This window comes from Zalophus californianus, chromosome 7 (genome assembly GCF_009762305.2).
Source record: "Zalophus californianus isolate mZalCal1 chromosome 7, mZalCal1.pri.v2, whole genome shotgun sequence".
Classification (NCBI taxonomy): Eukaryota; Metazoa; Chordata; class Mammalia; order Carnivora; family Otariidae; genus Zalophus; species Zalophus californianus.
The window spans coordinates 74,360,794-74,385,625 of NC_045601.1; the positions used below are offsets into that span (position 1 = coordinate 74,360,794).

Genomic DNA, 24,832 nt, shown 5'->3' on the forward strand with positions numbered 1-24,832 from the left:
TGCCCTAATGCCCTCAGCCCGAATCTATCTGACACATCACTGCTGTATTAGTTCTCCTAAAAACCCAGATCCCATTTCAAAACTTTCTGCTTACAAAGCTTCTGTGATTTGTCACTGCCCAGAGAATAGTATTTCAGGGTATCCAGGGCCTAGATTTCTCTAGATAAAGAAAAATATTAGATTATATGGTATTTGTCTTTCTCTATTTTCTCTATTTCACTTGCCATTATACAACTCCATCCATGTTGTTGCAAATGGCAAGATTTCATTCTTTTTTGTGGCTGAATAATACTCTATGATTTCACTCATACATGGAATTTAAGAAACAAAACAAATGAACAAAGGAAAAAAGAAGAGAGAGTGAGACGAACCAAGAAGCTAACACCTAACTATAGAGAACAAACAGGTGGTTACCAGAGGGGAGGTGGTTGGGGGTGGGTGAACTAGGTGATGGGGATTAAGGAGTGCACTTATCATGATGAGCAGAGTCATGTACAGAACTGTTGAATCACTGTACTCTACACCTGAAACTACCAGAACATGTTAACTATACTGGAATCAAAATTAAAAACTTAATAAAAAAATACCAGAAACAGCAAGAAGACTTGCTATTTGCTCACAGGAAAATAACTCACAAAATAAACAGCTAGGAATTAAAATTTGATAAAATATATATATTATGGAAACACTTCTCAAAACGAATCTGATGAAATACCTAGTGTTCTTCCTGATGTTAACGGTAATCATGAGAAAAGGCTAACCTATCAAATGAGTTTGGGACTACTGGGTTAAGAAAAGTTAAATAGATTTCTTCAAAATTTCTGAAAACCTTGAATATGCCAATTTCCCAGCAAACCTTCAAGAAGGTAATATAGTATACATTCTTTCTCAAACTTTTTATTCACAGAGCCCTTTAGAGGGGAACACATGAATATTTCAAAAAACACATTCCAAGAAACACACCATTTGAGGGACAGCTGGGAGGAACAGAGTGCTTAAGAGTCCAGATTAGGGGCCCACATATCTGAGCACATCACAGGCTGGAGAAAAAGGGGCTCGGGCACATTTTTCAATTTACTTGTGCCTCTGAAGTCATCAGCTTTTGCTATCTCAAGTGGACTGAAACACTGCTAGTCCTGATGCGGAAACCAGAGTACAGAAACAGAGCCAGTCATTATCTACAGAGCCTGTCAGTAATAAAGGGAGATGAGCTTCCTTTCCATGTGGCCGGAGCTTTCCATGCCCACTTTGTACACACTTATTTGATATAAGAATTATACTTAAGGTCTTCCATTCCCTGATTTTAATCTACCCTGTTTCTTCGGCTCCAAAACAAGAAGATTCAAAGTGATCACCACTAAGATTCCTTCTAAATAGATCTAATCAATGGTTTTATTTTTGCAGTTATTTCACATTGTTCTCCATCATGCACTGTATATAGTCCAATGAAACTGAACTGCTCTTTTGCTAAATGCTAAATCATTCAACATACTGGCCCTCGTGGTTTTTTGCTCCTAAAATCCTGTTATCCAAATTCCTTTTGCTGTGCACAGAAATGCTAGTCGCTTCCCAAAGCCCAACTCAAAAGCCCCTTCTTCCACTGAAGCTTTGCCATCCCCACCCTCACAAAAACAGATTCACTCTTTCCTCTTCTTAGACCTCTATAACATAGGATTTGTTCCTCTCAAGGTACAGACTTTACAGTTGCTGCTGACCTTCAGAACTTCTCCACCACTTGGGGTATCCTTACTCACTCTGTATCTTTTCCCAACATTAGGCACGTTTTGCAAACAGTGAGCACAGAGACATCTGAAGTGATGCACATGATCCACTGGTGCCTATAACGGGGTACACAACCCCCTGTCCTTTGTGCCCCACTCCTTTGCTGCTTGGAATCCCTTTCCCTTTCTCTGTCCCTTATGCCCTAAACATTAACCTCATCCTTTCTAAAGGAAAAATAAGGACACTAACATATTAATTGTGCGGGGTACAATATTCTGTGCTGGGTACTTTACCTTGCTAGAGGCTATTTGTCAAAATGTATCAATAGCCTTGGTATTCTCTGATCTGATGATTCTTCTGATGAATTTTATCCTGCATAGAGAGGTACAGAACAACCTCTGATCACTATGCCAAACAGCAGGGAATTGGTTAAATAAATCATGGTATGCTTACATGACTGAATATAACAGCTATGAAAAATCATGGTACAGTGCAGGTTTTCCCAACTGGCACTACTGCCATTTGGGGATGGATATTTCTTTGTAGTTAGAGACTGTCCTGTGTGCTGTAGGAAGTTAGCAGCCTTCCTGGCCTCTACTAACTAGATGCCCTCCGTGGTGAGGATAAAAAAATGTTCTCAGACCAATGTTCTTCAGTTCCCCTGAAGTCATGGCGGGGGGTAGGGACAGGGTCGGGGGAGTTGAGGTGGCAGCAAAAATTACTCCAGATGGAGAACCACTGGTTTAAAGTATTCTATACACAGAATAGGCATAATACACTAAGCAGAAAATATAGTTATAAAACATATAGTCAGTATGACTACATTGTTTAAAAAATGCAAAACAAAAAGAGTGTGTATACGTGCGCATGTGTTTGTGTGTCAGAGAGAGACAGGTAGCTTTACTAAAAGAAGGTTATTTTCTCCAAAAATGACTGTTCTGAAAGTAAAGGAAAACATTTGTTATATTTATATATTACAAAATGTTGCCCAGAAGTCAATCTCGTTGTCAAGCTATCCCGCCCCTCAAAAATCATTCTGCAACAGCTAGGGCATTCTGCTGGGATGGGACCTCATGCATAACACTGTTCAGCAGTCAAGAGGAAGATAAGTGAAATTTAATTTGCATTCCAGTTTACATAGTAATTAGCTACATGTACTACCATACATATTTGCCTTCTGTTTTCTCTCAATTTTCTTAAGAAAAATAAATGTGTGAGATTTTGCTAGATCTGAATTGTTGTGAATGGAGTCTTTACGGGAGTTAAGAGTCAAGTGTAATAACATACTTGGACAAAATTCAAGTACGCTCTTTTCTGCTCAAATTTTATACTTAATAGAAATTTGACCGAAATAGAAATATCCCAAAAAGGTACTTATGATATACCTGTGTTTTGCACAATTCTATTGTTTAGCAATGGGGGTAAATGAAGAGATACATTCCATGGATTGCGTTAGAAAATAAACAAACACAGTATCTTGTTCACTGTCATACCTCTGTATATAGGCACATGGTAGAAGCTCACATGTATTCAGTGAATGAATGAATGTTGCAAATATGCTAATTCTGGGCTAGGCACCTACATATACACTACCTCATTGACCAAACAATTCTATGATGTAGGTATTGACATCCCTATTCTACAAATGGAAAAACTGAAGCCTTAAATGCTAACTGAAATACAGATGTAACTAAAATAGCCTTATATTAAATCTCAACTTTTACTTTCCTTTTTTGTATGGGACTCAATAATCAATAGTGCTACAAAACCCATCAACAAACTTTTATGGCTAGCTTTCTCATAAAGTCTCAGAATACGGTGACATTGCTGATAAACATTCCAAAGCCATCTATACAAGCACAGCCTTTTTGTTTTCTAGTGAGGGCCCAACAGGAGTCTCCAGGGAGCATACATTATACAACGTTAGACGTCAGTGCCAACAGAGTGCCTCATGCAAGGACAGCTATGTCTCCAAGAAGAGGAAGGAGGAGGTCAGTGAGGGGAGAGGGGGAGAGAGGGAGAGAGGGAGAGAGGGAGAGAGGGAGAGAGGGAGAGAGGGAGAGAGGGAGAGAGGGAGAGAGCACATACAGGAGTGAGAAAGGAGAGCAAGAAGAGAAAGAAGGAGAAGAGGGAGGGTAAAGGCAGGCCAGAAGTCAGAACACTAGCACTTCTCTCTGCAAGGCGGAGAGTAGCACTCAGCTGGTGAGTGCTGTTAGACCAGTCACCCAGATGTGAAAAAGGGGTCTTGCCTCACCTTCAACACTCCAGCCTATGTAATCCACCAACCCAAATTATGTAGACCAAAACAAAATGAAATGAAACACACTGTATATTCAGAGGCTGTCAACACATTTCTTTATACCAAATACTTCTTAAATCAAGTTTAACTCCTATTGAAAGACTAAATGGACAATGTCTGTTCATTCAAATAATGGTAAATGCATCTTCTTGTACAAGGAAACCATCTTAAAAAATAAATTTGTCAGAACACTGCCAGAAATACTTTTTTTTTAAAATCCTAAAGTAAAAAAGCCTAGCTATGCTGTTTAAATTATTTTAAATATTTGGTTAGGAAAACAGGAGCTCAAACAGTTAATACAGAAACAAAACACAGGTAGGTAAAGTTCTTCTAAACCACAATTCAAATATCTTGAGGTAGGGCTTCCCAGTTTTCAAGGCAGTTACACAATCTTCTCTAATACTCACATTACAGCCTTATGAAGTAAACAGGAAATATGTCATTATTTTATTTTGAAGATAAAGAGGCCCAAAGAGCTAAGTAATTTCTGAGTAAGTTCCAAGCTAGTGAAGAGTAGAATGAAAACTCGAAATTAGGGCTTTAGGCTTTTTGATACATGCTGCTTCTAATTTTCCACTTTGAAAATAGCAAAAAAGACACTTGTAAACCCAGGAATTTGTATTTCTCTAAACTGCCATATAACTACCTAAATAATAGTAAATACTCTTAGGTTTATGGTTTAAGTATGTGAGAAGACTAAATACTTCAAGGATAAATAAGTTCAGGTCGTCCTTAACTTGTGAACGTTATTTACGAAGAGAGGAGGAAGAGGAGGGATGGAGGAAAAGCCAGGGGCGGCCAAGCATTCCCTTAGCTAGGATGCTCAGAAAGTATGCACAAGAAACGGAGCCCCAGAACAGCTGAGTTTCTACGTCTTCAACTCTGACTTTCGAAAGGCCTAGAATTTTATCTGTGCTGTACGATCCTCAGCATATTTACTTCAGATATTTTGTGTCAAGTCCTTATAGAGTCCCGAATTTCTTAAAAATAGCTCTAAAAATGCTTTAGAAAGTATGACAGCTAGTCCAATTCACTCTTCGAAACAATTCCTTTAAAATTTCCTACCGCTTTTAAGTCTGCTTAGGGGACATGGGGCACACGGCCATTTCAATGATCTTATTTCAGCTGGCTGTGCTAGGGCTTTTTTAAATGAAACAGATTTCCATGCTCTTTCATTTTACCACAGTTTGGCCTGACTCAAACTTTTCTCTACTGCCTGTCCCAGCAGTTTCCAAGGTGCGCACTGAGGACCACAGCCATTAATCAGTGTTAATGTAAATAGACAAAAATAAAGAAAATCTTAACAATGTATAAGGAAGACCCCATCTTGAAAAGTCACAATGGACATTAGCATATTAAAGGCTCTAAGAAATTCTGTACTAAAGAAAAATACTTATTTTTGCTTAGTCCATCTCATCACATTTATTTGATTTGTACCCACTATAACAGGAAAATCTTGAATTATCAAATTGGCTATACTATGTAATTTTCAATGAAACCCAACTCAGTATAAGTCACACAAACGTAAAGCCCAGTATATGTTTTATTGATAGATATATGATGTCATATTAATCTTACTGAACAGTATTTCTTTGGGGGAAGGGAATTAACATTACTTACATTGAGAGAATTACTGATTAGCTTATTTTGTCTTTGAAGGAGGTTCCTGGACAATTAAAAACTCCAATCAAAGAAGATAAGGCCTAGACTGACTACACATTTTTGAATATTGAAATGCAGAGCTAACACCAGTTTAATACCTTTTATCTTTAAATGCTAATTTCTCCAACTGGCTTCTCCAGATTATATCATCCTCTGTTTTATTGAAGAACATCAGCTTCACTTTCCTTAAAAGAAAAAACAACAACAACTCAAAAAGAACTATTTCGATTACATTTAAAACATGCATGAAAGGAAAAGTCTAAATGTAAAGTGGCATGAAATGTTTTTTTAGTGCCAATTAGGTAACCAAAAGTATAAAAAATAAAAGAATCAAGTTAGTAAAACAGCTAAGACTGGAGGACATCGGGTAAGAAATGGTAAATGAGGGAATGAAAATAAGTCTATGAAGGTCCACTGAGTATTTAATTAATTTAGAACACCTTATACTAATCTAACAGCTTCACAAAGGACAGTAATTAAAGATAAAATTACATACCTGAGACCGGGTATGTTAGTCAAAGCATAATTCAGTATTTTAACCATTGGTGTGAAGCCTGTTCCAGCTGCCAGTAAAAAGAGATCTTCTAATTCTCGGAACTGGGATATTTTAAAATTGCCCTCAGGATTGCTTATGGAAACAAAATCTCCTAAACAATGAAATACAAACTAAATCAGAAAAAAAAAAATCAGGGAAACTGAGGTTAAGCTACTTGAATTTAGAACACTGATGAGTAACAGGGTGAATGTATAACTTTCAGACTACAGCTTAGTCTTTGAAATGTATAAGGAGTTTTGGGAATACTCATTAAGCCCCCAAGTATACTCGGATTATGTCATTCTAACCAAATTAATAATGAGGCTTTATTATACTCATTTCCCATAATTATTTTCCCAAACCACCTGGAGTCCCTAATTTACAAAGTACTGACAAGTATTTAAGTATAAGTTATCAGTAAAGAATTGATTGCTAAATTAATTATAAGCACCTCAAAAGTAAAGTCCATGTATACCTGCCTTGCACAGTACAAGGTGGAGAATATATACTCACTTTCGTATTGATTCGTAGCCAGACCAATAAAACTAGGAGAGAAAATTGAAACAGCAATGTATTCTACAGTCACGTTAGTAAATGTGCTAACGTTACCTCCATCAAATCTTTGAAAAAACCTATGATTAAAACGACAGTGGGGCGCCTGGGTGGCTCAGTCGTTATGCGTCTGCCTTCGGCTCAGGGCTTGGGATCCTGGGATCAAGCCCTGCATAGGGCTCTCTGCTCTGCAGGAAGCCTGCTTCTCCCTCTCCCCTTCCCCTGCTTGTGTTCCCTCTCTCGCTGTGTCTCTCTCTGCCAAATAAATAAATAAAATCTTAAAAAAAAAAAAAAACCTTTATATATATAAAAAAAAGCTGTTCTGAATTTACTGCCTATAAAAAACAAAGACCAGAAACTGTACTTAGAGCATGCAACTTCTCAATCTAGAATATTCGCGAAAAATCATTTGCAGTGCATTTGATATAATCACTATGTACCACTCATATAAGAGAACTGCCTTTGGGACATTTCAGAAATTTCCAATGTAATTTTTAAAATAAAAAAAAAGTTAAACATTTTAAAAATAATTTCAAATACTTTATTTTTTTTTTCCAATGCTCATAAATTTTCCTTCTTGTCCATACCAGGATAGTAAGAATCTTGCAGTAACTGATGAATTAAGTATTGGAAAGGAACAGAACCTTCCTGTTCTAGTTCAAAAGGACCATAAGATCAGAATATCTTCACAAAAAAGTCAGCTGGCTGTTTACTAAAGATGCCTCAAAGAATGAGGGTAACTTGAGAATTTTGTCAGCAGTCCAGTCTTTCCAATGTCAGAAAACTGATTAGACTCAGGCAAGGGACCTGATTTTAATCGAGTTCACAAGATATTAAAGTAGACCTACCAGAACAGCAATTGATTTACAGAAGGCTATCTGCACCTAGCAACCTGAACCTTACATACCCCACCCGAGGCATCTCATTCCCAGTATCAGAACATTTGGAAGGCCAAAATAATCATAAAAGAGTTGCTTGGTGAACATGGAATTGAAACAAAGAAGTGGATAATTTCATAGAGCAGCTCATGTAGACCGTGATCAGGCTTCATGAGTTATCACTACCAGGCCAGTATGTCACCCTCTAAGTGACACAAGTATTTGCACTATGTCTAGCTCCCCTGGATGAAGCTGAAAAAACACTGATCTTGTTCTTTGGGCTTTCCTTTTCCATGCTCCAGGCTAATTCTCCACCCTGCTCTGTTCACACAATCTCTATAAATAGGGTATAATAACATGGGTTCAGTTTCCACATGCTATATTACAATCATGCGTCAGTCTACCACAAGATGATAGTCACCTTCGCTAGATTTGCAGGCATTCCCAGATTCTTTAGGTTCACATTTATATTCAGTATTTTGATTTATGTAATCAAAGAGGACTAATCACATCCATTATGTAAAGTCTGGCTTAACTTTCATAATGCAACAAATTTTCTTTATTTCCAAATTATAGTGATCTACTTCACTGGTACTTGATGTTACTGCTAAAGCTGTGTTAGAAATGGGAAGAGCACTTTTACTGTTAAACAAAAGGTAGTGAAAAGTTGCAGATGTAGAAAAAGGAACAGAAACAGGAACAGGGGTTTTGAAATCTTAATAGATGTCATTATAGTCTTTTTATTAGTTCTTTCAAAGTACATTTATTGAGACCCTATTATGTGCCAATTGCCATGCTAGGTATGGGAAATAGAAAGATAAGACAATATTTACCCTCAAACTCAAAGTTCTGTAAAGAAGGAATGTTATTTATTCCTATCCTAGAGCTATGAACAAAGTGTTAGTTACTGAGGGGTTCGGGAGAAAGGAGGCTTCATAAATGACATGATATTTTGTTTCGGTCTTTAAAAAAAAAAGGCTATCTGACAGGCAGAGAGAAAGGGGTGATAGGCATCCTACATGAGGCACCTGCATGTACCTATGAATGAGGATGATAAACTTGTGGAACTCTGAGTAGTATTCACACAAGTAGTTACATAGAGAGATGAAGCTGGAGAGATCACGAATGTCTGTGCTGAGACATAATGACATGCAGAGGACTTAATCAGTGAAGTAATGGACACCCATCAGAAGTTTCAAAGCTGCAGAACAACCTGATTAAATCTATCCTCAGGGCAGTTTGGAAATGCAGAAAAACAGAAAGAGAAAGACACCATTAGAGGCAACTGAGAGAGACAGTTAGAGGTCATGAGAGAAATGATGAAGTCTTGATCTAAGAGGGTGGCGCAAGGGATAGAAAAGAATGAGTAAAAAGTCACTAGAACTTAGTGGCAGACTGGACTGGGAGGGCAAAAATGGAGTCAAGAATGACTCAAGCCTGCAGACGGGGTCCAGGATGAAGAGTGATGCTGTAAATAATAACGATGAGGAATGTGGGAGTAAGGATAGGTAGGGCGGGACAAAGAGAACATGACTTTGGTTGTAGACATGTTGAGTTTCATTATTTCATGGACTCCCACATGTAGATTACTAGAAGACAGTGTATGTAACATGTGATCCAATCTAGAACACAAATGAGGTTAAAAAAAGAATACTAATCAATATGATTAAAAAAAGAATACTAACCAATATGAAGATGATCAAGCTCTGGTGTGAAGAGTCCAGCAGGATAGATTTTGATCAAAAGGTAGATGTATTTATTGTTGAGAAGAACTGGTTCCTTGAACTCTGAGAGTAAGAAATCAGATACAGGTGTATATGGCTTCACAATTTCAGTACCTAGAAAAAGTCATGACAAAGAAATTCAATTCTAAAAATCTCAAAAGCTCTGAATAATGATCAAACATACTAATTTTATGATGCTATCAGTACATATTTAAAACTGTACATCTAATGTGTATATAATTCTAACTATATTTTCTATATATAGTATGTGTGTGTGTATATATATATCCCAAGCCTATGCATGTTGAAATAATTTACACAAATCAATACTTTACACATCATATAAACAATGTATTTTTATTAAGTGTAACATGAAATGATAGGGATTTATGGTACTAAACTTAGACAACCATCTGTTCTATCAGGATATAAACTTTGTAATGGGCTACAAAAAAAAGGCATCAAAAGTTTACACAGAGATATAAGAAAGTACTTACATAATAATTTTAATTATGTACCAAATTTTTAACAATGGTTACTGATGGTCACAGGGATCATAAGGGTTGAGAAAGGGAAGAATTTCACTTTTTACTTTATATATTTTGAATTGTTTTAATGTTTTAAAATATGATATGGCACCTGAAGGAAAAAATATTAATCCAACTAGCTGGCTCTAAGAATATAATATTAAAAAAACAGGATAAATTTAATAAGAATTCATGTTATATTTTTAGCTAGCCAAATGCCATAGAAAGGAGTCACCACAAATGAAAAGACCAACATTTTCTACGTGGCTCCTTGACATATACAGAATTAATCTACCTGTAAATTCTAATCCATTGACAGTAACTGCACTGGGGAGTATACAAGCTATTGAATGACACCTGGCACTGGTGACGATGAAGGGAGGAACTTCCTAGAGCTGTGGTGGTATGTTGTACCAACCAAGTCCTGGCTGGCAGTCAGCCAGACTGCGGGAAACACTGAGAACTGATGTGAGAATGTGGCCTTCTGCAGCTTCGAAAGGCCAAGAAAATGTTAGACATGGTTAAGAACATTTAAAACAAGTACATAAGGTAACTTCAGGATGAAAATGAGGGGAAAAATTCCCAGTAAGGAGTATCTTTATAGAGCTGCTTATCCCGGTGGCAGATGGAAGGAAATCATTTATAATCATCCACTCCTTTTGAATTTTATAAATTCAACTCCATAAATGACACAAGCAGACGTGGTTATTAAGAGACACCGGCATGGGGCGCCTGGGTGGCTCAGTTGTTGGGCGTCTGCCTTCGGGTCCGGTCATGATCCCGGGGTCCTGGGATCGAGCCCCACATCGGGCTCCCTGCTCTGTGGGAAGCCTGCTTCTCCCTCCCTGACTCCCCCTGCTTGTGTTCTCTCTCTCGCTGTGTCTCTCTGTCAAATAAATAAATAAAATCTTTAAAAAAAAAAAAAAAAAGAGAGAGACACCGGCATGTGTTTCTAGTAGTTTCCCCCTACAGGACCACTTGGGCACTCCCTCACCTCTTCCCTCGAGGGTTCTGTGAGGAGTACATTTCAGTGCTGGTGGAACTCTCTCTCCCTGACTAGTGACAGGGTCTTTGTCCCCCACATGGTATGGTGTGGCTATGGCTCCAACCCATTGGAACGTTGCATCTACAAACCTAGAACTGGGCTATCACTCAGCTGCCAGAAACATGTATTAAGAACCTAAATGGGTACTTCCTAAAAGATTAGTACTGATTTGGACTTGCTTTCAAATAAAATGTTTCCCCAAAGCCTCTATTACCTTACCTGTAATAGTTAGCTTGAGGTAAACATGTTGCCCAACTGGCACCTGAAGATGAGTGCTTGGTGGTAGCATCAGGCAGAAAAGCTTCGTATCATGAGTAACACCTTCCTTGGAAATTAACCGGCACTTTCTGTAGTACAAACCTAGAAAGCAGTTCATTTTCTCTTATCAATGAGTAAATTAAATAAGAAGTAACACCAGACCCACTAAGTGAAAGCACAGATTCAGCTTCAACGCTTTTGCAAGCTTGAAATTCACTAAAATGCCTATGCACTTTAAAAATTCATCAGTAGTCTGAAAATCTTACAGTTGGAATTTCATTTTATTTCCTGAGATACCTGTTTTCTAAAACCTGCCAGTACTTCTGTAGGTTGAAAAACAAACTACTGAGTCTTATTTCCTCATATAATTATAGCATAGTAAAAGCAATACATTCTAAGAAGTTAAAACCTAATTTATTTCTTCATAAATTCACTTTTTAAATAATTTCATCTTTTAAGCCTTATTCCAAGCTATATAACTACATTACAGATGTGAAAAATATTTGATAATCAACAAATCTACATTCTGAAGTCTCTTCTTACAGCGTGGTCTTAAAATTCAAGTATTTAAGGTTTAACAATATGAAATAATTTTGATAAATGCAGGAAAAATAAACATTCTATTTCTCTATGTTTGTGTGTAAATTACAGAACATTTTAAAAGTCAAGAAATGATTAAAACAAAAAAATAAAATTTTATGTTTAAGGGTGTAAGTTTTCATTACCTGGAAAACTAATTTAAGTGAAAAATGAAAATTCCTGGTTTGTGCTACTAATATACAAATAAATAAAAAGGAACAAACTGTTTCCATAAGTACTGAAAGTATTTAAAATTAATATCCCAAGCTCGGGAAATATATATTATTTGTATACAGAGCAAGAGAATACTATTTAAATTAGAAGAACTTGTTATAGAAATTCTGAAAGCATTAATATTTTCACTTACAAAACTCTTGTGGACATAAACAGCATGCCAGACTAGACTAATGATACTGGTTTGTTTTGTTATTTCCTGTCTTATAAAACAGCATTTACAGAGATGGAAAGGAATCAACTCTGATAATGGATTTCTTAATCTAATTATTCTCACTCTTTTTTTTAACTTAAAAATATTTAAGTAAGTACAGATTTACTCCAGATTATAGGAAAAGTGAAGGCCCAACACTTAACAATCAATGGTTTGTGCAAAACTAAAATTCACTTATAATCCTAAGAAATCATTTTGGGCATGGTTTCGTCCAACTTCTTCCCTTGTCCCTTTGGGCCCTAAAGACCCTGGTCACTAAATCTTTCCACCTGCCCCCCTGGTAGCTCAGTACACACATAAATTTAGAGTGCAGCATAACACACCAAAACCAAGGGGCATTACTGAAGTCACCTCATTCTAGTGCCAGGGCATAGCTCAGACCAGATTACAGCTAAAGGAATCACTGTAAAGTTATCCTAGGACACCTAATCCAGTATTAGACTGACAAAGGATCAATGTGACATAGGCTCATCTAGAAGGAGAAATGAAGGTTCAAATGATTTCCTTGTCCCTTCCTTTCTGGGACCCAGAGTGAGAACACAGAGACCCACATACTTTATGTCTAAACATTTAAAAGTTATAAATCAGATGAATAACAGTTAAATAAAATATGTTCTATGCTGTACCTTGAAATATACCTTCAAAATGTCCTAGAAGGTTAGGTTCAAATTCAGGATTCTTGAACTCCTCAGAGTTCTATGCAGGAAGATGGCAGAAGGATGAAAGCCCCCCCACCTACCCCTTTCTTCTCTCACCTCAGGCTCTGCCTGATACTGAGTGGAGCCTTATGCACCAACCCATATGTTTAAGTTCATCCTCTTGCTTTTCTCATAAACAGCCTTGGCCACTCCTTGAATGCAAGTGGAGTGGGGCCATTTGAGCAGGAATTCTGGGTTCCAGATACCTAGCGTGCGGTTGTTGAAGGAAAGAGGGTGAACTGAGGTGGACATTTCTTGGCCTTGCATACTTCTCATCCTGTGGGAGGGGTGTGACCAGGAGAGAGGAGGAGATCTCTAAGTCTGGAGTCGAGGGCAGGGTCTGAGGGCCTTTATAGTGCTCTCTTACAATGACATTGAATGCATGCCCTTCTGAAAACATTACTGCTGGCTGAAAAGGTTCATGTTCTGACTTGACAATTTCAACTCTAGCATTTGCCAGAAAGGATTTGCTGCAGGAGGTATGCATCTCCTGAATTATATTTCAAACACAATGAAAGCCCGGGTTACAGTAATTTACTGATACTTCTTTTTAAGTTCATAGAGTATTCTTGCTATTTAACACCCAAAAGATAATTTCAACACCTTGCCTATAAGTCTGCCATAATTTCAAAGAACATCCAGGTTCTAAAAGTTTAGGAAACACTAAAGACAGTTTTCATCTTTTAATTAGACCGAGGCGAGAGATGGCACAGACTGACGGCCGTGAAATATATGAGGAGTAAAGACCGGAAGGAGACGCGCTGGCTACTTCAGGCTGCATGGTGCCATTATTTAAGTGTCAGGTTTTTGGCTTTGTAAGCATAAATAATTATACAAGAAAATGAGAAACTGAAATAAATATAAGATGGTGAAAGAGAAGCATAAGACAGAAAAATTTCTGTCCCAAACACCTAACTTCTCTTAGTAACATACATATGATATTACTCAGGGCAATACTGAAATACTAAGGATAATATGATTAATTTGGGCATACTCTTTTCTTCTGGCTGAAAAGAAACTGTATTTTTCCTTCTAAAGAACAGAATTTCACAAGGCTCAAGTCTAGACTAAGTCTTCAGTGGGAGAGAGAACACAAAGGGAACCCTGGTTACGAGTCCACACTGCCTTCCATCTGGTCTTCAACTCCTACTTGAACTTAGTACGCTTTTAAAGCACCTATCCACTCTTGCTTTCCCTACTGGAAACAGAGGCTTAGAGAAGTTAAATAGCTTGTGCAAGGTCACAGAGCAGCTCGAGAAGATGTGGGAAGAGGCAAGATGGGATTAGAGTTTCTTGTCCCAGTTCACAGGCTTTGTTCAAAAAGTGAGAAGCCACTGTTCCTGACTAGCTTATGGTTTGGTGTCTTCCTCCCTGTTCTAACCATGTCAGTTCAAGCACAAATACTTATAGATTATCCCTCCACCCTTTACAACTTCCTACTAACTATTTAATGTACAGATTAAGGAATCAGTTCAGCAAGTCAAGATTCATCCCAGGTATATCTCTTCTTGAATATTTGCATTCTCTGCTGTTCTCATCAACCACACTTTTTCTTAGCACTCATTACTACTTTTGATCACCTAAATGTCATTTACTTACCTCCTAATTTGCAATCTACCTTTACTCATTTATTCTTCCAAGATCTTCCTGAACCAATGTAGGGTAACCAATTAGTGGGACCACACACTTAAAAATGCAGTCCATGGAAAAGAAACAACCACAAACATACTAACATCTACAATAGTTAAAAACATATTTATGTACATACCTAGATATATCCACACAGAAAAAAACACAACCTATAGCCATTCAATACAATAGACACTCCACTCAGAATCTGTCATAGTTCACATAGCAGGGGCCAGGATGACTTAGCCTTGCTAGCTATTTCTACCAAGACAGTGATCTTGATGAGCAATGAACCTGACTGCAGGGATGATCTCCAGAACACTTGAGTATAAACTATTTTCAAGCACTGTACAAATGTTTAACATTTTAACTACTGATAAAATAATTCAAACTTATGAAGTTATTAGAATATCTTCCTATACTGAAGATACAACAAAATTGGAATATTACTCTTAAAAGAATTACATAACTGCACTTATTTTGTTTTTAAAAAATTATTGAGGCTTTTCACTAATTTTGATAAAGCTTCCCCACTTAATCTCTAGTAGTTTAAATATCCTCACTCAAACACTCTGTATATATGAATAAGAACATATAGGCTGCCTGGGTGGTTCAGTCAGTTAAGCATCTGACTCTTGATTTTGGCTCAGGGTCATGATCTCAGGGTCATGAGATCGAGCCCCACGTTGAGCTCTGTGCTGGGTGTGAAGTCTGCTCAAGATTCTCTTTCTCTCTCTCTCTGTCCCTCCCACCCCATTCTCTCTCTCTCTCTTAAAAAAAAAAAAAAAAGAATACATCCACAACTTGTCTTCAAACACTAAGGATGATAAGTAACTGTGGATACATGTCTATTAATATATTAGAATAAAACACAATGAAAGAGAATGCTCAAAGACTGAGAATTCTCATACATAATTGTTAAATTAGTATTATCAAATCGACAGTAAAGCACAGATTCCTTTTTGTTTTAGCTATTGTTAAAAATATTCCTAAAGTTATATTAAGATGTTTTACTACCTCAGACTGATGCAAACTGAATCTTTCAAGGTGAGGATTTTGTGGAGTTAAACATAGCGGTAAACTAGGAGAAAGGCAGCTCTTTCTCCAAGACTAGATTCAATGGAGTCTTAGACCACACACCAGTTAGCAAGACTGTCACTAAATTTGAACACCTCTATACCTATCACCTTTCCTCTTTTGTTCTATAACTAATAATGCAGCCAACACTGTATATTCAAGTGCCTGAATCACCTGAATTCTAAGATTTTAAACTTCTTCCATTTCATCTTTTAATTCAGTAAATAATTTCTTACTCAGAGTCTGCCCCATCTACTCTGTGTTTCTTCAGATTTCACAGTTGGGCCATTCTAACAGATGGAAAAAGACAGCAAGAATGCCAAAGCACTGTATGGTTACTGAGTATGCAACAACTTCATGTGTGCTGGGCAGAGGAGATAACTGAAGAGAACAATGCACAGGGAAGTTTTTCTTTGCTACTTGCAGTACTTCTTCATTTCTAGTAATTTTGAATGCTTATTTTAGGCAGCAAAGAAACATGGATGTACAGGCAAAGACTGGGGAGAGGTGTAGGGGTGGCTCTTCTTACACCTGCAAGATGGTCTAGTCCAGGGTGAGCAAGCATCTTGCCTGCAGAATCACGGGCCCTACAGAAAGGCTCAATTAAAGGATTGCTTACAGTGTGTCCACAAGCACATTTACAAGCACAGACAGTACACCTCGGGTGTGTGTGTGGGGGGCGGGTATCTGCATTTAAGAAGCCATTATGAAAGTACAGGTCAAACCGTGCACCGTGCAAAACTGTCAGCTTTCTAGGTTAAAAATAGTAAAATATCAACAATTTCACATAGTTCAACTTAGATTAAAAAGACTAAAATTACAGATTCAATACATATATTTAACATAAAGGTTTATAAGTGACTGCTGACATCAAAATTGTGACAAAATTTTTAAAACTCTTCTTTACAATTTTGTATCCTGATGTTTTTACTGAGGTGTTTGTTGGCAAATCTATAAAACTAACTCCGTCTCATGATCAAAGGCCCCACAGTAAAGGCAACTGCAATTAAAATAAAATTTTAGGTTGGCTACAGAAATAGGAACCCAATTACCTATCAGTTGCTGACCCTTAATAGACAAACAAGGTCCTCAGCCATCACACACACACACACACACACACACACACACACACACACACACACACTGTTCACTCATAATCGTCACCTCTGGGGGAAAAAATGGGAAGCATCCAACTTAAAAATGGTAGTCTAGTTCCACTGATACTATTACATTTGGATTAAAGGTAAAAATGAAGTAGTTTCTCTACTCTAATTATGTTCTTTGCTTTATTTTAATCTTTTGTGTAAGTAAATTCTAGATTTGCCATGAGAAGGTTATCACATCAAAAGTTTTAGATTTACATGCTTATTTTCAAACAAACTTCATTTAGCTAAGAAATTTTAATAAGAGTAAATTAGCATGCTAGTATTGTAAGAGTCAATAATTTTAACATACTGAAAACCCAGGACCATGTGATGGACTGTAAACATTTGACATTACTGACAGCAACTTAATTGTAATAATTTGATGATACAAGTATTCAGCTTTGTTAGTGACTAACTGACAATTTCTGTCATGATTTAAGGAGTGGAAAGAACAAAGAAGAAATTATCTTTGCTAATTCAGTCACATAAGTAAACGCATCCCCTAAACTCTGAGTCATTTTCCAAAGTGGAAAACACAATTCAATGAAAAATACCTGCATTGCTTCAATTTCAGACAAGAAAGCTAAAACTAACTGTGGTGGTTCATGACTCAAGCAGAAATTTATGGCAGAGACAAAAGAGTTCAGGGAAAGCCTTGGGAAATTACTGAGAAAACCTGAGTGATGCTCATTTTAACAATTTCCAAATTGAGGTCACCCTTTATTCTTAGTATCATTTATTTCTTGGACTTGGCTTTTATCTGGTTTGCTATGATTTTTCAATCACTAGATAGATAATACCAGGGCAAGAGATTTCATTTTAGTAACATCTCTTTTCATTGTTACTATCTTTTCTCTTTTTTCTTCTGATCTGCTGGATCACACTATTATTCCTCTGTTTTCTCTCCCTTCCTAATACCGCAAAATTCAGACCTCTGCTCCCATAAAAGAATTCTACTTGGGCCTTTCCCCACTTGTGGCTTACATTTTTCTTTCTCTACAACCTGCAAAATGCTGGCACAATAAGTACCTAGTAACAATTTGAAGCTCTTCCTGGAAAACCCTTCATAGTTTCTTGTTATTTGTTTGAAAGTTATTTTCACAACACTGCTTGAAATTCACCTCTTTCAGGGAGTCACTCACAATAAAACTTATCCACATCTGTTTGCTTGGGGTTACCTTGGAATATGCTCAGTCTGTACTATAGAACTTGCTCTTGTTGGTCTGTCGCTTTATAAAAAAGTATTCTTCAATCTCATGTCAGTGTATGTTCTTTCATTCGGGAAAATAATTAACACAGTGCCTAAAACAGCTTTCTACTCACAATGTCTACTCAAAAATAATGCTACCTGATAACTTTTCTGAAATTAAATATTATCCACAAATATAACTTCGTAATTTTTAAAATATTTATAATAATTTTAAATATTTAAAGATACTAAAGTGAATACATGCAGTTAATTCCTTCTAACTCCCCTAAAATAATAGCAAAGGGGTGTGTGTGTGTGTGTGTGTGTGTGTGTGTGTGTGTGTGTGTGTGTGTGTGTGTGTGTGTGTGTTTGGTTGTTTTTTAACGCATAAGCCTGCAAGCACAGAAAGAATGGAAATAAGAAAAAGCAACAAAACTTTAGGAGCTGACAAGGCAAAGAAATGACTGGTAACTGACTCAGCAGACTCAATAATGCTGATCCTAAATTAGAAGTAAAGAAAACCAAGATATGACTCACTTGTAACAAAAAATCCCTGAAGGCTCAGAAATTGGCAGGACCAGTTATATCTGGAATCAGAGTGAAGGTGGAGCTGAACAACCACTTTCTGGGTGAAAGGTCATTTAAGAAATCTAGATGCTCCCACCCCTCACCTTTTCTGAAGTCTTCCCCTACTTAGCATAGCTACATGACTGACCCTCTCCTATTCTGGGGAAACATTAGAAGTGTACTCTCTAGAGTGGGTAAAACAAAGGGTCTCTGGATTGGGTATATGTTATAGGCTGAATTGTGTTCCCCTCAATTTTCCTATGTTGAAGCTGTAACCCCCAGTACCTCACAATGTGACTACTTGGAGACAGGTTCTTTTAAAAGGTGAAAATGAGGTCATTAGTGGGAGTGATCCCTAATCCGATATGATTGATATCTTTGTAAAAAGAGGCAATCAGGGGCACAGACACACAGAGGGAAGATAATGTGAAGATGGCCACCTACAAGCCAAGGACAGAAGCATCAGAAGGAACTAACTTTGCCAACACCTTGATCTTGGACTTCTGGCCTCTAGATTGAGAAAATAAATTTCCGTTATCAGGCCACCCAGTCTGGTACTTTGTTATGGCAGCCTTAGGAACTAATACAGTATGCTGTATTGGACTTCTGAAATTCTGGGTGCAAAGTAGGAGACGGTCCACTCTCAAGACTGACAAAATACTGGCATTGAACTCGGCAACAAGGAAACAATCCACCCATATAATTAACATTACTGTCAATAAGTCACACCCACATGCACATTTCTGAGCAGCTTTTAGAGTTCTACCCCCAGAAATATGAGTAGATAGTCAAGGATGAGCAGACCCTCAAAGAAAGCGTCTAACATGAAAGACAGACTAAACAAACTTTGGGGACACAGGTTACACAGGGAAAGGGAAACACAAAAGCTCTATCAGTAATTAAAAGATAAGAGAGGCTATTAAGAATAGGATGCTAGGGGCACCCAGGGGGCTCAGTCGGTTAAGCATCCAACTCTTGATTTCACCTCAGGTCATGATCTCAGGGTTGTGAGACGGAGACCTGTGTCGGGCTTCATGCTGGGCATGGTGCCTACTTAAGATTCTTTCTCTCCCTCTGCCCCTGCCTGCCCCTCTCTCCCTCTCTTAAGAAAAAAAAAAAAAAAAGAATAGGATGCTAAAACAAAGGAACAGAAATCAAGAGTTCTTAGGAGTTAAAAATATGACAGTAGAAATAAGTAACTCAGTAGAAGAGCTGAAAGACACAGCTAAAGAAATCACTCAAAAAATAGAAAAGGGCAAAATTGAAAATAAGAGAGAAAAAAATGAGCTATTTAGAAGTTTAAAAGGTTTAAAATAAGAACACTTCTAGACCAAAAACAGACTATGAAGAGAAGGAAAATCAATTATTTCTCAGGACTGAAGGTCATAAGTTTCCATAATGAAAAGATAGCACAAAGTCGAAAGAGCCAGCATGAAAAATGAAAACAGACCCAAATTAAGGCATATCAAATTGTGAAATTTCAAAGAGCAAGTCCTGCCAATTTCCAAAAAGATAGTGTACATTTACTATGTGAAAATTCATCAGGTAGAACACTTACAATATTCATCCCTTTCTATAAATGTTATACTAACATTAAAAACCTAAAAAAATAAAGGAAAGAGGGAAATGAATGAAGAAATGAAATGAAGGAAATGGATTACATCCTTTAGGAATAAACTGAGACAATGGTTTAGATAAGCAGAAAAAAATAAACACATCTTCTTTAATATAAAAAAATTAGATGTGCATACAAGGTATAAACTTAAACTTGGTTGGGGGAATTCGGAAGGGGAGATGAACCATGACAGACTATGGACCCTGAGAAATAAACTGAGGGTTTTAGAGGGGAGGGGGTGGGATGGGTTAGACTGGTGATGGGTATTAAGGAGGGCATGTACTGCATGGAGCACTGGGTGTTATACAAAAACAATGAATCATGGAACACTACATCAAAAACTAATGATGTACTGTATGGTGACTAACATAACATAATAAAATAAAATTAAAAAAAAAAAAAACTTGGTTGTGCACCTGTTATAAAAAGGAACTTGAAGGAAGGAGTAAATGGTTGAACAACAGTCTAAGCACAAGTGGGCTTCTCCATTCAGATATCACTATCTAATAACTTTGTAATGTCTAAACATTCGATAGTAGAGGCTGAAATTGAATCTCTATTAAAAACAAAAGAGTTTTCCAAACAAGTTAAAGCTAAAGGAGTTCATCACCACTAAACCAGTCTTACAAGAAATGTTAGAGGTACTTCATTAAGCTGAAAAGAAAAAGCACTAATTAGTAACAAGAAAATATATGAAAGTATAAATTTCATTGGTAAGGGTAAATATATGGTAAAGGTAGTGGATTAATCATTTATAAAGCTAGTATGAAGGCTAATGACAAAAGTGATAAAAACAACTATAACTACAATAATTATTTAAAGTTTACACAAGAAAAAGGTTCTTATTAAATGTGACATCAAAAACATAAAATGTGGGTGTAGAGAAAGATTAAAAATGTAGACTTGTAGAATGCATTCAAATCTAAGTTGCTATCAACTTAAAATAGACCATTACAAATACAGATTTTTATATGTAAGCCTCATGGTAATCATAAAGCAAAAACCTACAGTGGATATATGAAAGGTACCAAAAAAGTAATCCGAAGAGTAACACTAAAGAAAGTCATCAAATCTCAAAGGGAGAGAGCAAGAGAAGAAGAAAGGAACAGAGAACTACAAAACAGCCAGAAAACAATTCACAAGATGGCAAAAAGTACACTTCTATAATCACTTTAAATGTAAATGAACTAAATCCTCCAGTCAAAAGACATAAAGTAGCTGAATGAATTAAAAAACAGGACCCATCTATATATAGCTTACAAGAGACTCACTTCAGATGTGAGGAGACACACAAATGGAAAGCAAAGGGATGAAAAAATATATTCCATGAGAATGGAAACCCAAAGAAAGCTGGGTTAGCTATATTATATCACACAAAATAGACTTTAAACATGGACCGTAATCAGAGACAAAGAAGGCATTATTACATAATGATAAAGGGATGAATCCAACAAGAGGATATAACATTTGTAACTATTTACGTACCCAACAGAGGCTAGAGTACCCAAATATATCAACCAAATATTAACAGACCTAATGGGAGACACTGACAATATAGTAATAGTAAGGGACTTTAATATCCCACTTATACCAGGAAGGAAATCAATAAGGAAACACTGGCCTTAAATGACACAACAGACCAGACTGACTTAGTAGATAAACACAGAACATTCCACCCAAAAGTAACAGAATACACATTCTTCTCAAGTGCAGAAGGAACATTCTCCACATATGTTAGATCACAAAACAAGTTTAATACATTTAAGAAGATTAAAATCATATCAAACATCTTTTCCCACTATAATGGTATGAAACTAGAAATCAATCACAAGAAAAGTGAAAAATTCACAAATGTGTGGAGATTAAACAGTACACTTGAACAACCAATGGATCAACAAAGAAATCAAAGGAGAAATCAAAAAAACTTTGAGACAAATGAAAAGGAAATACAACATATCAAAATTTATGGGACGCAGCAAAAGCAGTTCTAAGAGGAAGGTCATAGTGCTAAATACCTACCTCAATAAACAAAAAAATCTCAAATAAACAACCTAGCTTTACATCTCAAAGAACGAGAAAAAGAAGAACAAATGAAGCACTAAGTTAATAGAGGGAAGAAAATATTAAAGATCAGAGTGGAAATAAATGAAACAGAGACTAAAAGGACAATAAAAGAGATCAATGAAACCAAGAGTTGGTACCCCGATTAGATAAATAGAATTGACTAACCTTTAGCTAGGGCCACCAAGAAAAAAAATAGGGCTCAATAAAATCAGAAACAAAAGAGATGTTACAACTGGTACCACAGAAATATAAAGGATCATAAAAGAATTCTATGAACAATTATACATCAACAAATTGAACAACCTAGAGGAAGTAGATAAATTTCTGGAAACATACAATCTTTCAAGACCAAACCATGAAAAAACAGAAAATCTCAATGACCAATTATTAGAAAGGATTGAATCAGTGAGTAAAAACCTCCCAAGAAAGTCCAAGATCAGATGTCTTCACTAGTGAATTCTACCAAACATTCAAAGTAAAGTTACAGGCCAATACCTTGATGAACATAAATGTAAAAATCCTCAACAAAATATCAACAAACTGGACTCAACAATACATTAAAAGGATCATACACCATGATCAAGAAGGATTTATCCTAGGGACACAGGAATGGTTCAACACCCACACATCAATGAATGTGATATAGTACATTAATAAATGGAAGATAGAAATCATATGACCATCTCAATAGATGCAGAAAAAGCATTTGACAAAATTCAACACCCATTTATGACAGAAACTTTTAACAAAGTGGGTAGAGAGGGAACACACCTCAATGTAATAAAGGTTGTGAAGGACAAGGCCACAGCTAACATCATCCTCAATGGCAGGAACAAGACAAGGATGCCCCTCTCACCACTTTTATTCAATTTAATACTGGAAGTCCTAGTCACAGTAATTAGGAAAGAAAAAGAAATAAAAAACATCAAATTAGAAAGGAAGAAGTAAAACTGTCACTATTTGCAGATGATATAATATTATATAGAAAAAAACCCTAAAGACTCTACCAAAAAGCTGTTAGAAATTATAAATGAAGTTGCAGGATATGAAATCAATACACAAAAAAATCTGTTGCATTTCTATACACTAATAATGAACTATCAGAAAGAGAAATTGAGAAAACAATCTCATTTACAATTGTATCAAAAAGAATAAAATACCTAGGAATAAATTTAACCAAGGAGGTGAAAAACCTGTACTCTGAAAACTAAGATATAGATGGAAGAAACTGACGCTGACACAAATAAATGGAAAAAAATACTATGCTCATGAATTGTAGGAATCCATGTATTGTTTTAAAAAAATGTCCATACTACCCAAAGGAATCTATAGATTCAGTGTAATCACTATCAAAATACCAATAGTGTGTTTCACAGAACTAAAATAATTAATCCTAAAATTTGTATGGAATCAGAAAACCCTCAAATAGCCAAAGCAATCCTGATAATGAACAAAGCTGGAGGTATCATACTCGGAGTTTTCAAACTATACCACAAAGCTATAGTAAGCAAAACAGTACAGTAGCCATAAAAACAGACATATAGATCAATAGAACAGAACAGAGAACCCAGAAATAAACCCATATTGATATATATATACATGTCAACTGATTATATAATTTATGACAAAAGAGGCAAGAATATATACAATGGGGAAAGGACAGTCCCTTCAAATAAATGGTGCTAGGAAAATAGGACACAACAGGCAAAATAATGAAAATAGCTTATTATCTTATACCATACACAAAAATTAAAGCAGATTAATAAAGACATGAATTTAAGACCTGAAACCATCCACTCCTAGAAGAAAACAGATGGTAAGCTCCTTGACGTTGATCCTAGCAATGATTTTTTGGACCTGACATCAAAATCAAAGGCAACAAAAGCAAAAATAAAGTGGGACACTACATCAAACTAAAAAGCTTCTACACAGAAAAGAAAACCATCGACAATATTTGCAACAAAGTCAACACCAAAAAAACAAATAATCCAGTCAAGAAATTGGCAGAAGACATGAACAGACATTTCTCCAAAGAAGACATACAATGGCCAACAGACACATGAAAAAATGCTCAGCATCACTCGGTATCAGGGAAATATAAATCAAAACCACAATGAGATACCATCTCACACTAGTCAGAATGGTTAAAATTAACAACTCAGATGTTGGCAAGAATGTGGAGAAAGAGGAACCCTCTTACATTGTTGGTGGGAATGCGAACTGGTACAGCCACTCTGGAAAACGGTAGGGAGGATCCTCAAGAAGTTAAAAATAGAGCTGCCCTTTGACCCAGCAATTGCACTACTGGGTATTTATCCAAAGGATACAAACATAGAGTTTGAAAGGGGCACACGAACCCTATCGTTTATAGCAGCAATATTTACAATAGCCAAAAAATGGAAAGAGCCCAGATATTCATCAATAGATGAAGGGATGAAGAAGATTGTGTGTGTGTGTGTGTGTGTAATAGAATATTACTCAGTCATCCAAAAGAATGAAAGCTAGTCATTTGCAATGACACGGATGGAACAACAGGACATTATGCTAAGGAAAATAAGTCAGTCTGAGAAAGACATTTACCATATGATTTCACACATGTGGAATTTAAGAAACAAAACA

General features: G+C 36.5%; 1 protein-coding gene across 1 annotated transcript in view; it reads right to left on the reverse strand.

The window, feature by feature from the left end:
* Positions 1-24,832, reverse strand: part of LOC113927299 (cytochrome b5 reductase 4) — an 83,330-nt gene that overhangs the window by 8,047 nt on the left and 50,451 nt on the right. Inside the window, exons 11-14 of the mRNA XM_027603030.2 lie at positions 11,164-11,304; positions 9,334-9,486; positions 6,180-6,330; positions 5,782-5,868 (exon numbers count right to left, since the gene is read on the reverse strand). Of these exons, the coding sequence (XP_027458831.1) occupies positions 5,782-5,868; positions 6,180-6,330; positions 9,334-9,486; positions 11,164-11,304 (532 nt within the window). The remainder of the gene's footprint in view (positions 1-5,781; positions 5,869-6,179; positions 6,331-9,333; positions 9,487-11,163; positions 11,305-24,832) is intronic.